The sequence below is a fragment of the Bacillus rossius genome, chromosome 3 (assembly GCF_032445375.1).
Source record: "Bacillus rossius redtenbacheri isolate Brsri chromosome 3, Brsri_v3, whole genome shotgun sequence".
Lineage (NCBI taxonomy): Eukaryota > Metazoa > Arthropoda > Insecta > Phasmatodea > Bacillidae > Bacillus > Bacillus rossius.
The window spans coordinates 103849121-103863071 of NC_086332.1; the positions used below are offsets into that span (position 1 = coordinate 103849121).

Consider the following 13951-nt stretch of genomic DNA (forward strand, 5'->3'; position numbering starts at 1 on the left):
GCTAACGTCGGTGACGTGTGAATCTCCAAGCAGAAAGGCATCTTCGAGAAAGGTTTTATTGAGAATTGGAGTCCCAAACATTTCCGTGTGACCCACGTTCGCAAAACGGAACCTAGGACCTACTACCTCGAAGATTTGGACCACATGCCTTTTCGTGGTGGCTTATATGCCAAAGAGATTCAGCCTACGATGTATTTCGATTCATACTTGGAGAAGATTCTCAAATGAAGTAATGGCGAGTGGCGAGGCTTCCCACCTTGTTTTAATTCGTGGGTAGCAGATGCAGAAATCGAAAAATGTTAGTAATTTGCTTGTTTGTTTTTTTTGTTCTTGTAGAAATGAATTAATTTTATTTGTTAATTTGTTGTTTTATTTCTTGTACCTGTAATTCTTTGGTAATTTTAGTTAAATATTTTTTTATCAGTCAAGGATCGAATTAATGTTAATAAATCAGCCAGTAAATGAATAAAAGTAAAGTTCAATGTCAATGTCAAGGTCATCCGAGATTGCCGCGTGACATCTGAAATTAAGATAGCGGTCGGCACCACATGCACCACAACCTAGAACCTGCCGCATTTTGAGCCCCTTTTATATAATAATCACATCCGAAACATGTTACAGATTTGAAACGTTGAGATTTATTTATATACAAGCATTATTCCAAATCACGGCTCTGCGTGAACCTTCAAACCACGCTTCTCCTAGATGTAACAATTGCATGCCGCTAGCTCAGTATTTTGTGCTTTTTTCATGGACATTTTAGCCGTGTATTATCGGCTATGTGTAGGGTGTTTATTGCCACGTCTCATTTAAGGCCTTCTATGGAGCTTTTGGTACAAGTGTCTTCACAACACAATGAGCGTGACAGATCTTCTCTGTTGCAAGTGAATAAAGTATTACAAAATATTACAGAATGTATTATAATTTCAACTGATGGTATTTAAAAGTATTTAAAATAAAATCTTTACAAATTTTGTCTATGCCTTTACATTGCAAACACTTTAACACTCTTGTTGTAAAAAATCATATTTTTTACCATAACATTGTAAATAATACTAAACAATTCTATTTTAGTGAGAAGTAACTTATTTATCGTAGTTTTTAGCTCAATTATCTTGATTTTATTTAGAAAGAAATATTCAGTGACAATATGATGCTTCTGTATTATTGTACTAACAAGAGAAATAAATTTGAAGGCAAAATAGTAACATTTTCTTTAGTCATAACATCGGACGAATGGTATTTGAATATTTATTTTCATAATTACTGCTCATAACAAGAAACTTAATAGTTGAAAGGTTTTATCCGAGAATGGGCACTTTGGAGAAGGTAATCTCTGAAGCGGCGCTGTACAGCTCGAACACCAGGATCTGAAACACATTGAATAATTTGTTGTAAAACAATAACAAAGTTACTTAATTATTAATTTTCTTCCCTTTATTTAGTGCTTTCACCTGTTAAAAGGAATAATCAACAATATATATTATCCAGCGCTATCAAAGGTTGATTTTGAATATGCCAACATTATCAATGCGCACTATAAATTTAATTTTTAAAGATTTAAGTATGTATTTAATTAGTACCCTATGGCATGTTTTTGATTAAATAAGTCTAATAAAATGAATTTATCAAAATAAATCATGGATGTATAATGACAAAATTGTATTATTCTCCAGTGGGGACACATTAAATAACAAAAAAAATTAATGCAAACTGATTTTATAATTTTTTTGTATAACATGCCTCATTCACAACACTGCATGTCAGAAAACAAAATGCGAAGTGTCAGTAGTAAACGCGGTATTAGCACAAATAATGCGTTTTTCTGCCGCGGCGAGCGTCATTTTTGCTGAAGCATGCAAGAAAATAAACTTTTGAGTGCCACCACTTTTGGGAGATTGTAAACGGCATAGCAGAGCCAATATTTTACCGGAGATTTTGATTTATGACTGACACCTTTGACAGGAGAAATGTTAACTTTTAAAGTTTTGTCTGAATGACAAGCCTTTAATTCTCGATGTAATTCCGCAAATAGCAAACGCACTTTATGGCTCTAGGTTTATACTAACTGAGCTTGTTTTTGAATTTGTGAGCAGGAAATTATCTCCTTAAGGTCTCTTGGGAGGATTGTGACAGGCCTACAATGCCAGTCACTAACGTCGAATGTCATACAACCTGTTGAACACCCATTATTTATTACCTAATTCCATTTTTACCAGCACTTGACTCGTAACTAATAATATTCTATAAAATATAGTAAAATTATATAAATATTCATGTAACAATATTTTTTTTGACATGTTGTATAAATTTTTTACTTAACATGATTTTTTATTCAGTGTGGACCCAGCTTTTAGCATCGCTTTAATCTCCCAGCCGCCTGGAAGCCTTGCTTTGAATCTCGAACTCTCAAAAATATGGAAATAAAATGTGAACGTTGTGCTAACCTTAAAAAATTTTTTTGTGGAATAACCGATTGATAAGACAGAAGACTTACATTAAAGAGGATGCAAACTCAAATTCTGGTACGGTCACCTTGACATAGGTTTCTAAAATTTCTTATTACTCCACAACTACTTTAGGTCTTGACGGAATCTCATCCCCATTTTAGGTATTTGTGTCGTTGAGCATTACCATCTCTAATGATCTCGCTTTCAACCTGACATACTTTTGACTGCTAACATAACACTGTATAAAATTCGAGGACAGACACAGGATAAACATTTCCAAATGAATGTATGATGTGTTACTTGAAGCTTTGCAACTTCGTAACCATCATTCTTCAATTTTTCGATTCCCTCTGTTCTGAACACGTTTACAACTTTCGCACTCTACCGAACACATAAAAAAAAGTATGTGCATGAAGTCCACGCGCAAAAGAAGTGAAACTTCTTACTTATTATATTACTAGCGGAAAACCCGTGGCTTCATTCGCGCAATTTCAGGGTATTGTTAATATATTAAAATTGAAATAAATGTGCTTTATTCCAAACATTTTTACTAAAGAAATTGACACAATTTATTGTCAGGTGCATAACAGATATAATGCAACAAAACAAAACCGTTTAAGAATAATTTTTTAATATTGGTTGTGCGTAGGCGTAGGGCTTTCTAATTTTTAGTACTATATATAAAGTATCTGTTTTTAAAACTTATATTATAGTGTGTTTGAAGATGTATTTAACCTTGATGAAATCAAATTTTGTTTATTCTCGTGTCATGAGGAAGACACTTAAAAATTGATAAAAACGAGCCCTTTTTTGATGTTAATTTTATGCCATCGTTTATACCAAAACTTCAATTTACTATTGTTAAAGGTATACTTAGAATAATTCAATAATTTCATTTTTTACTTTATTTTAAGATAATTAATACAATGATATCTTTATTTGAAATTAGGTGTACAGATATATAATGCATTATCCAACATATTAGTGGATTCTTTGTTTCCTTCGTATTATTTTTAAAAATTCCCAAATTTTTTAACTTTATCCTTTTCCCCCCACATGGATACCAATGTAAAATGTTAGAACTAAGTAAATATAGCAGTATCCGTTAACCAAAAAAACAACTAAACTCATCCTTTCTTTATTTTACCGCAGATGTGAACACTAAAATAGTTAGCTATAATAAGCTTATATTTATACTGAGTTTAAATTTATCTTGCTAATAAAATAATATTATCCCCAGTTACAATCAAAAAGGTGATATTTCGGAGCACGTTGAATAATAGAAGGTAGCTTAAGGTATGTTATTTATTTTTTCCATTATTTTTAATTAAGTTTGATTTGATCAGAAGGTATTATTGTTTAATACTAAACCATATTTACAATATTTTACCTCTTAAAAAATAGAACTTCTGCAAGTTGTAAAAATAATTTGGTAGATTTTACGTATTTATAAATCATACCACATAAATTACATCCCGTTTGATTACCTTCAAAGATAAGTTTTTTATGATAATAATTGGCCACCTTTTCACTCCATTTGCGATCGAATAAAGAAAAAAGGCATTAAATAATAATTAAATAATGATTTTAATCATAATTTTGAACGTTATTCTTGCTCATCTTAATTTTCTTGGATACGTGATATAAAACCATAAAAAAATAACATGCCCCAGTTTCATTGCCTTTGGAGTCGAATATCGAAAATTTGTAAAATAATTCTATGTAATTAATTATTTACATTATTCGTGTTAATTTTCTTACATCCAGCTGAATTTGCTATGGAGATATGAATTATTCAAGTTAAGACAAAACTTAATCCCTTTTCACGCCATTAAAAGACGAAATTCGGAAAGCTGATAATATAGAATAACTAACTTTGTATGTCCGTTGTTCATTCTTGATTTATAATCCTTAGATCTAGTAGATTAAGAAGTATGTTTTTTTTCTTTCAACTAAACTTAACTAACTTCTTTAGAACCTTTAGGGGTATAATATTGCAAATAAGTAAAATAATTTTTTTTTTACCATTTACTTTATTTACGTCTTACCTATTCAGTTTTGGAGATGTTTTAATATAAATAAAACCTTACCCCTTTACACCTCCATTAAAATACGAATTTTAATGTACTAAAAAAAGAAATACGTAACTCAAGATGCATAATTATTTAAGGTTCTTTCTTCTAGTTTTAATTGAATTGGAAGTGTTATTTTTTGTTTTAAAAACACACCTACCTGTTTAACCACTCTTAGGGTGTGAATTCCACAAAATAATAAAATTGTAGTTGTAGTTTTAGTATGTGTATTATTGGATCCCAATTTTTTTTATTGTGCTTGATTAAATTCAAAGTTAAAATTATTTATCCTATAACCATACTTACCCAATTTCACACCTTAGGGCTGGATATGCGCAAAATGGTAAAATTGTAGTTGGTAGTTTTTGTGTGTTTATTATTAGTTCCTAGTATCATTTTTTTATTATTTTCATCGGAGATATAATTAATTATTTTCAAACCCTATTTAAAACATTTTCACTTCTCGGGGGTTAAATTCCGCAAATTACTAAAATGTGGTTGGTAGTTTTCATATGCTTATTTTTCGAACACAAAATAATTATTATGTTTTACATAATGCGGAGATATGGGTTTGCATTTTGCAAAATGTAAATTTTGTGGTTGTTAGAATTCATATATGTATTATTGGTAGCTTATAAATTATAATTTAAATGCTTAATTTAATTCAAAGATATAATTATTATTCTTTAATCACACCTCTTTTTTACCTCTTAGGAGTTGAATATCACAAAATATGAAATTTGTGATTTTTTGGATTCGTATATTTATTATTGGTACCCAAGATAATTTATCTAGTTTTGTTCAATTTGGAGACATTATTATTCATTTTTAAAACATCTTAAACTTTTTCTTCTCTTAGAGGTTAAATTTCACAGAATATAAAAATTGCGGTAGGTATTTTTGTATGTTTATTATTCGTACTAAATATCACACATAGAGCTCAATTCAATTTGGAGACATAATAATTAATCTTAAAAAAGTATTTACCACTGTTTTACCTGTTGGAGGCTGAATTTAGCAAAAATGTAAATAATTTGTGGTTGTATGTATTTATATGTTTATTTTTGGTACCCAGTATCATTTATTACGCTTAATTAAATTCGGAGAAATTGTTATTCATTAAAACATACTTACCCCACTTTTCTCCCCTTAGGGATAATTTTTCGCAAAATGTAAGTTTTTTGGTGTGATTTTTTTCGTTTCTTAATTATCGGTACTAAATAAATTTTCATTAGCTTGAATAGTTTTTCAGCTGTAATTAAATATTGTTACGAACGCAAGGGACCAGACCACGATGCCGGGTTCGGAGATGGCTGGAAGCCCTGAACGACCACTGACGTCACGCCATGTGCCTACTCTGACGTAATGCATGCCACGCGCGACCGGCCGCATTACAAGGGTCGTCGTTAACTACTACCCCCCCCCCTCCTTCACACTCCCAGGCATCGTCATGCCTCGGCGCTGTTACATATTGCTGAGCGGCCTTGGTAATTTCGCGGACCGCCGCGAGGAGTAGCGAGAATCGGGTCGGCCCGGGATGACGCGATTCGTCACAGCTGCTCTCGTCGGTTCGAGAAGGGCGCTTCTGATTAAGTTAAACAGCGACGCCGGCCTCCGCGTCAGTTTGGCGACAGAGTTCCGCGAGGAGAGTGCGGCGAGAGTTCCGAGAGTTCCGAGATGATTCCGAGAGCGAAGAGAAGTGCGACATCGGCGAAGAAGGTGAGAGACCCCCCCTCGAGAGTGGCGCGAAGCGGAGTGTGACTGTATCGTGAGAGAGCGGCGACTGAGAGTGGCATGAGACTGTATGTGTGTAGACAGGCGCGTGGTAAGGGATGAACGAGTGTTTAGCCTAGCTCCAGTGAGGAGTGTGAATTGCAGAACTTGACAGACTTTGAGTGACCTGAGATGACTGGATATTTTTAAGTGCCAGTGATTTGTGATCGGACAATACTAAGTACAATTGTTTATTATTAATGTAAATATTAGTGATCAATAAAACAGTAATAACACTTAATTGGGCTCTATCCCTTAAGAACCAAGATCTCTCCACATAATAAATCGAAACAATATGTTAAAACAACATCCACCCCTTTCAATCCCTTAGGGATTTAATCCTTTAATTATTTACAGACTAATTTTTAAGTTAGCCAAAGTCCTTTCTAATGAAAAAAAGTTCATCTTTATCCCTCAAGTAGTTATCTATTGATGCTCGAACAAATAGACAAGAAGACAAATATTTTTCACCCCATGATTGTGAAATTTACTTATAAACAGTTTTGGTTATTTATTGGGTGCATGTCCCGTTTCATTATGGTTATACTTGGATTCTTTTTGAGTGGTTAAAATTAAAAAAAAATTAAAATAAAATTAATTGGCATACATTTGTATTATAAGCCCCCAAGGTTGCATTTTATACGTTTTTGTGCAATATGGATAAGAAGAATGAAATGGAATATGAAACTGTAACTTTTAAGTTTAAAGTAAATTATAAAGCACCTACCTATGTGATATGTTTTAATTTATTTAAAAAAATAAATTAAATATTTCATAAATAATAATTTAAATCATCAGAATGTATATGATTTTTAAAGGCTAAACTAAATAAAATAAATTTATCTCAAAGAAATTGATCCAATATACGCAGTAGCACCCATCATTGTCTTTAAACCTAAATTTTCAATCATTTATTCAATTTGGTTTTTCTTATTCATACTGCATAAAAAATTTTAAAATCTCAACTTTACCAGTTAATAATGCAAAAGTATGGGCTATATATAAAATGTTCATTTTGTTTAAGTTCAGCCAGTCAAAACAATACAATATTAACCGTGTTAGACGAAAATATAATATAATGACTAATAAGGCACCTAATTCTAGTATGGAAGAAACGATTTGATTATAAAATGTTTTGCATGCAATTTTTTAATTTGATGATTACGTGCATTTGTTTAAGAACGAACACAGCACAGATGCAAACGTGAACGCACCTCGTTCCGCCCCTTGTTGAGCAGCGGCGCCGGGACGTAGAGGGTCTGGGCGGGGCCGGCGGCCGGGAAGTAGCGGCCAGCGTTGAAGCCGTTCACGAAGACGCTCCCCTTGCCCCAGGCCGACATGTTGATGAAGGTGTCGTGTGGGGCTTCTATGTCCAGAACCGCTCGGAACAGCGTTGGCTCGGTCATTTTACCCACTGCTTGCCAGCCGCTCAAACTAGAAGAACACGCTAATTAAGGACCTAGTTCCTTATTAATATGACAAAATTATAAATTTTTTTCATCATTACCATGGAAATAACGTAAAAATATATTTTTTTTTCATTTCTTACTTCGACATCATAATAATGGCTGGGACGTTTTAAACCAATATATTTGTATTAATTTATAATAAACTAGCTAATACCTCACCGCTTTCCTCGCACAAATTTAAGGTTGCTGATATTTTACCATTTAAGAAAAAAAATCACGTGAATAGTTGAAAACGCTTTTACATTATTATGTAGATCATAAAAACTTTTACAACTCTTTTTTCATTTAATTTTGTTGGATGCACAGAATAATGATAATCAGACTTTCTCCTGTTAAATTTTTTTTTTAGATATACCCACAATATTTAAATATATTTGAAGCATATTTTGGTATGTAGAAACATGTATCAAATTTCTTATATTATTTATTAGTAAATTAGTAGCTTTGCAAAGTATTTTTGTAACCAAATCACAACATTTTCATACCTCTTCTCTTTCCCCACAGGGATGCCTATCTGAATATTTAGGATTAGAGTTTTAGTAAATATTACGATGAATATTAACCAAAAAACCAAAACTCATCCATTTTTACAGCCACAGGTGTAAAATCCAGGACGTATAATTCATTTACATTAATATTAAATTTAATTTATTTGGCCAAATGTACCATATAGTGATTTGATAGATGCCATATTTATATTCCAAAGCAATACTCAATTGCGTTTCTAATTTAGAGGTTGAAATTTCGGAACATATGAATAAGAGAACGTATTTTAATACAAGTAGGTAAATAAATCATTACTAATATCTTAAACTAAGATTTTTTATAACGACACCATATTTTCACTCTTTTCATCCCCTGAAGAAAGACTTTCAGAATGTGGTGAAAAAGTTAGTATATTTCGTAAGTTTATTAATCATGACGAATACTTTACCTCCCGCTTGATTAGTTTCAGCTTTGTGGTTGAATATTGAAAACCATAATAAAAATGATACGAAACTACGTAGGCTGTTGTTGCTCTGTTCCTTATAGTGTGCTTGATTCTCTTGCGATATATTATTTATTGTTATAAAATAAAGTCACCCCCTTTGCAGTCACATTGCAAAAACTAAAATTAAAAAATCTCACTGGGCAAGTTATTGTGTATCGGTTATTCTTGCTCATTTCTGGTCTCTCACTTTATTTGCTTGGTGATATAATTTATTTCTTTGAAAATTATCTATCCAACTTTGATGTTGAATTTTGAAAAATGCTAAACACGCTAGGTAACTAATTATGTTAATTATTCGTCCTCAGTTGTTTACAACCCAAATAATTTGCTTTGGAGGTAAGATTCTTTTATTGTAAAACCTAACTTGCATCATTTTCACCTCCTTTGCAAACGAATTTGATAAAAAAAAGAGAAAACTTTGTTATTCATAATTTAAACTATTCATGCTCCGTTTTTACTTCCTGATTGATTTTTTTTGGAGATATACGGTTTACTAAATACAAAAAGTACCTTACCCCGCTTAACACGCTTTGCAATTGAATTTTACTAAGTAAAACACGCAAAGTTGCTAATTACGTAAGTTAATCATGTTAATTATCATACCTTTAGTAAAAATTTCTTTAGATATATGATTTTTGAAGTTATAATTTTTTAGTAGGCACCGAAAATGCGAAGAAATGCGTGCGCACCAAGTACGGACGTTTAACATGAAGTCTATTTTGCGCATGGGCGTATCTGCTTTACCTGTGAGCCGAAGGTCGTGTCTGTATTCGCCTGAAGTATATACTTATACAGTAAGACTCCGGAAGTGACATCACAAAGGCTGTCCGAACTGGACGTGAAGTATGCAAGTATGCGAGCAAACGAATCTGTAAATTTATCGCGTACTTCCAGTTAAAGAAACGTCGTCACACTGAAAAAAAAATGGAAAAAATGGAAGGTTACTTATGATATAATATTAAATAATTTTAATAGGCCTACTTGTAAAATATTTTTTTTATTTTACTGTTATTAATTCATTTAATAAAATCAATTATTTATATATGTTTATACGGAAATTTGAACAAAAAAATGCGATATCACAAAATATACTGCCGCAAATTCCTGCAAAAATAATGCAATAGTACAAATTGCTTAGCACAGTTAAACATTGTTATTTAAAAAAAATATTAAAAAATAATGTAAACAACCTGTCCAGTTGGTTAATACTGTTTGAAGAGGCCAACAATGAACTCGTCTGAATTTATAAGCATGAAAGTAAAGTACGCAAGGTCGCAAGTACATAATTTCATACTTTAATTCAGATAACCGACCGCGTAAGATGGTATTAACCTGTATATATTAGCTTTCATGAACATAGAGGGTCGTACGAAGCGTATCGGTGTGCCAAATAAATATTTTTGTGATCGCAAAACTGTCTTGGAATATACAATATAAACGTTTATAATAAAAAAAAACGAAAAATAAATCACAAAAATAAAATATACGCTGTAATCCTGGAATTACCATATAATAACCTAATAATTTTTATGCTATTCCTCTGTCCCCGCGTAGCTCAGTGGCTAACAATAAGTGCGTGGTATAACCTTACGTCACAAAGTTCGAATATCACAGGCAACCATTCTTTAAAACAATTTTTTATAACTATTGAGGACTTTTTACACCATAATTTAAGAAAATTATATTTTTAATTATTTCATTAACTAATTGTTATAATAACTAAAACTACATTACCTAGTCCGTTGCTTTAGTAATTTTACATTAGGTGTAACATGTAACGAGAAAAAAATTACAAACAGAAACAGAATGACTGATTGGTATATATCCTACTAACATTATAAATGTGAATGTGTATTTGTCTATTTATCCTTTTTCACGCAGCAACGGAACAACTTATCGAAATGATAATTTTTTTGCTTACCGATAACACCATGTAACAAACCATTGTTAATTTTCCTCTTTTAGTGTTTATTGGATAAAATTAATGAGCTGAACACGAATATAAATTTATTTTTAAAAGAGCTATACCATCCAAACTAAAAATGTTTAATGGTATTTTAATAATTTACTAATAGTTTTGAATTTATCACTTTTTCTGACAATCGTAGTAGTTCAAAGCGATCAGCAATTAATGACAGTGGCGTTTCTCATTTGTAAAATCAGTATACAAGACATCTGGAACAATCGTATCCACGTACATCGATATATCGATATTTTGTAAAACAGTCTTAATCTGGTTTGTGAAAAACTGTTGCATTTTTGTTATTATAAAAACGATTGGTTGTTGTCTTTAAATTAAACTTGTCTGTATCCAGGCATTTTAAATTGCCTGCAGACACATTTTGTAATGTTTGTGGACATTATATCGGATATAAACAGGTGAAACATTATTGTTGTGGGGAAAAAATTATGTGATGCTTACAAAACATATTTTGTTGTACCAATTGGAGATAAAAATGTTGCTTGGGCTCCTCGTGTGTCTTGCGGTACCTGTAGGTCTACCTTAGAGGGTTGGTTATGTGGAACAAAAAAATCTATGCCGTTTGAAGTTCCTCGAATATGGGGACATCCAACCAACCATCACGACAACAGTTACTTTTGTATGGTTTACATTACATATTAAAAAAATACGAAGAATAGAAAAAAATATTCCATAACCTTGCATACCATCATATATTGCTCCAGTACCGCACGCTGAGGTGCTGCCCATTCCATTGCAACCAGATCATTTTAATGCTGAAGATAAATTACAAAAATCTAGTGATGACAGTGATTTATCCAATAGTGATGAGAGCAATTTAAAGAAACCACAGCTCCTCACTCACTAATAAGGGAATTGGAACAAACAAAATCAAAGGCCGAACTCCTTGCATCCCGCCTTAAGGAAAATAACTTGCTTGCTGAAAGATGCAAAATAACAAAATACATAGTACGGCACAAGGATTTTGCCTGATTCTATGAAATATCAGAACATCTATGTTTTTGCAGCAATGTTAATACTCTCTTTCAACATATAGAGATTGCTTATGAACCAGACCAGTGACGCTTTTTTAAAACGGCTCAAGTACAAGTCTTAAAGCTGTCCTACTACACAATGGGTTCAAGTTTCCTTCCATCCAAGTAGTTTATTCTTCTCACCTGAAAGAAACGTCAACCTGGTCTTGGAAAAACTCAACTATGGATGCCACAAGTGAGATATTTGTGGTGATTTTAAGATGTTGGTGTTTCTTATGGGGCTTCAAGATGGCTACGCCAAGTATTCTTGTTTCCTCTGCTTATGGGATAGCAGGGCATATGATCAGATTTACACTGGCCAACCAGAAAATAATTGCTTCCAAGCACACACAACGTAAAACATGAAACTAATGTGCCTACTGAGAAGATTCTGTTACTCGATATCAAACATGAACTAATCAAATAATTTATCAAAGGTTTGAACAGCAACTCTAAGTGTCTAACTCTCAACATACACATGTTACCCAAGTTATCGGAAGCAAAAAAAAAGTGGATTTTTTTTACCGGACCTCAGATTTGTACGATGTTACAACCTAAAGAACTTGTAGATGTAATGACTCGTAGTGAGCGTAGTGCTATTGAAGCTTTTCGAAAGGTAGTGCAATGTTGTCTGGGTAAAAAAGGAAGTGAGAATTACAAGAATTGATTTCCAATTTTATACAGATTTACCGTGTGCTTCGGTGCAGAATGTCTGTCAAATTGCATTGTTGGTTTTTCCATATTGATTTCTTCAGACCAAATTTAGAAGAGGTGAGTGAGGAACATGGAGAACGGTTCCACCAGGACATTCAGCTTAAGGAAAGAAGGTATCAGGGACGTTGGGATTGTGCAATGATGGGAGACTGTGTATAAGGAATAGTACTTGCAGAGGGATCCAAAGAACATAAGAGGAAAAGTTATTCTCGTGTTTACATTTTGTAAACATTGTTGCATTGAAAATGAGATATTGTTCAGTATTATGTGAACTATTATGGAACCAATATAGAATGATCCTATGCTAGTTCTCTCTAATGTCCCTAGTTACATTAAATAGTTGTTAAATAGTTGTTCTTAAGAATACTGCAAGATTGATTATTATATCGGGAATATCGACATTGGGGAAATCCATTAACATATCCATGATCAGCATAACCAAATTAAGCAATAAATACTAAAAAAAAAAAATAAGAAAACTAAAACTTTGTCAAATTTTGTTTCTTAGTGTAATTTATGCTTCGGAGAATGACATACACAATATAATATTATGAAATACCAATCCTAAATAATTGAAAAAGGGGTAAATTCAGTTATATGATATAAAATAATAGGCGGTTGGTCATAGACACACGAACAGTGAGTTTTTGTCATTTCTCTGTCCGCCACACGGTCATACAGTAAGGTTTGGCATCTTCCTACCCTTCTCCTTAGCAATCCCATACTATTAGTGAAGTTTGAGGCTGCTTGCGAACTAAAGGCGCTAATAAAGGTTTCGTTTAAAACTTTATCAATCGATGGCGTTTCCTTGCACTTGTAATGCGCTATCGTATGGTGCATTGTCACGTCTTACTAGGGGTTACCTGCCTTCCCACAAAATGAAGCTGAAGATAAGCGTCCCGGTTTTGCTAATGCATAGTCCTGATGCACCGAGATTGTGTAATCAATAGGACTTTAAAATAAAAGTTTCCCGTTTTTCAAATTTATGTCCCACAGACTTGTAACTCAGTTGTGATGTTCCTTATATTATGATGTGTTTAGCCCAGTAAACGCTTAGTACTTCAGCTAGTATATATATGTTTGTTTTGTCTATATAAATCTAAAGTTTTATTCCAAGCTTGATGAAACTTTGCACTCTTGACACTAAAAACAAGAAAGTTATTACTTCCTACGTCTGATATCGAAAAAAAAGAAAAAAAAGAAAATATGTATGTACTACCATTCCTCTTCCACCAAAAGTTAAAATAAATATGAAATAGGACATTACTTCTATGTACTCGATTTATCCTCTCGCTAAAAAAAAATCATATAGTCAAGCGTAAAGATCGGGCTTAACAGGTTACTTTAGGTTTTATGTAGTATATACTTATAATAACTCTTTACTCTATGTGCTGTAAAATAATTTTCTGTTACAATAGTTATGTATCCAAAATTTTATGATTTTTGTAACTATTAATTTTAAAATAGTTATGTGTATTACATTAACCG

General features: G+C 32.4%; 1 protein-coding gene across 1 annotated transcript in view; it reads right to left on the reverse strand.

Annotated features, from left to right (window-relative positions):
* Positions 1-1235: 1235 nt before the first annotated feature.
* LOC134531482 (beta-galactosidase-1-like protein 2) overlaps positions 1236-13951 on the reverse strand; it is a 61050-nt gene continuing 48334 nt past the window's right edge. The window contains exons 11-12 of the mRNA XM_063367193.1: positions 7510-7729; positions 1236-1370 (exon numbers count right to left, since the gene is read on the reverse strand). Coding sequence (XP_063223263.1) covers positions 1302-1370; positions 7510-7729 — 289 coding nt within the window. The 3' untranslated portion in view covers positions 1236-1301. The remainder of the gene's footprint in view (positions 1371-7509; positions 7730-13951) is intronic.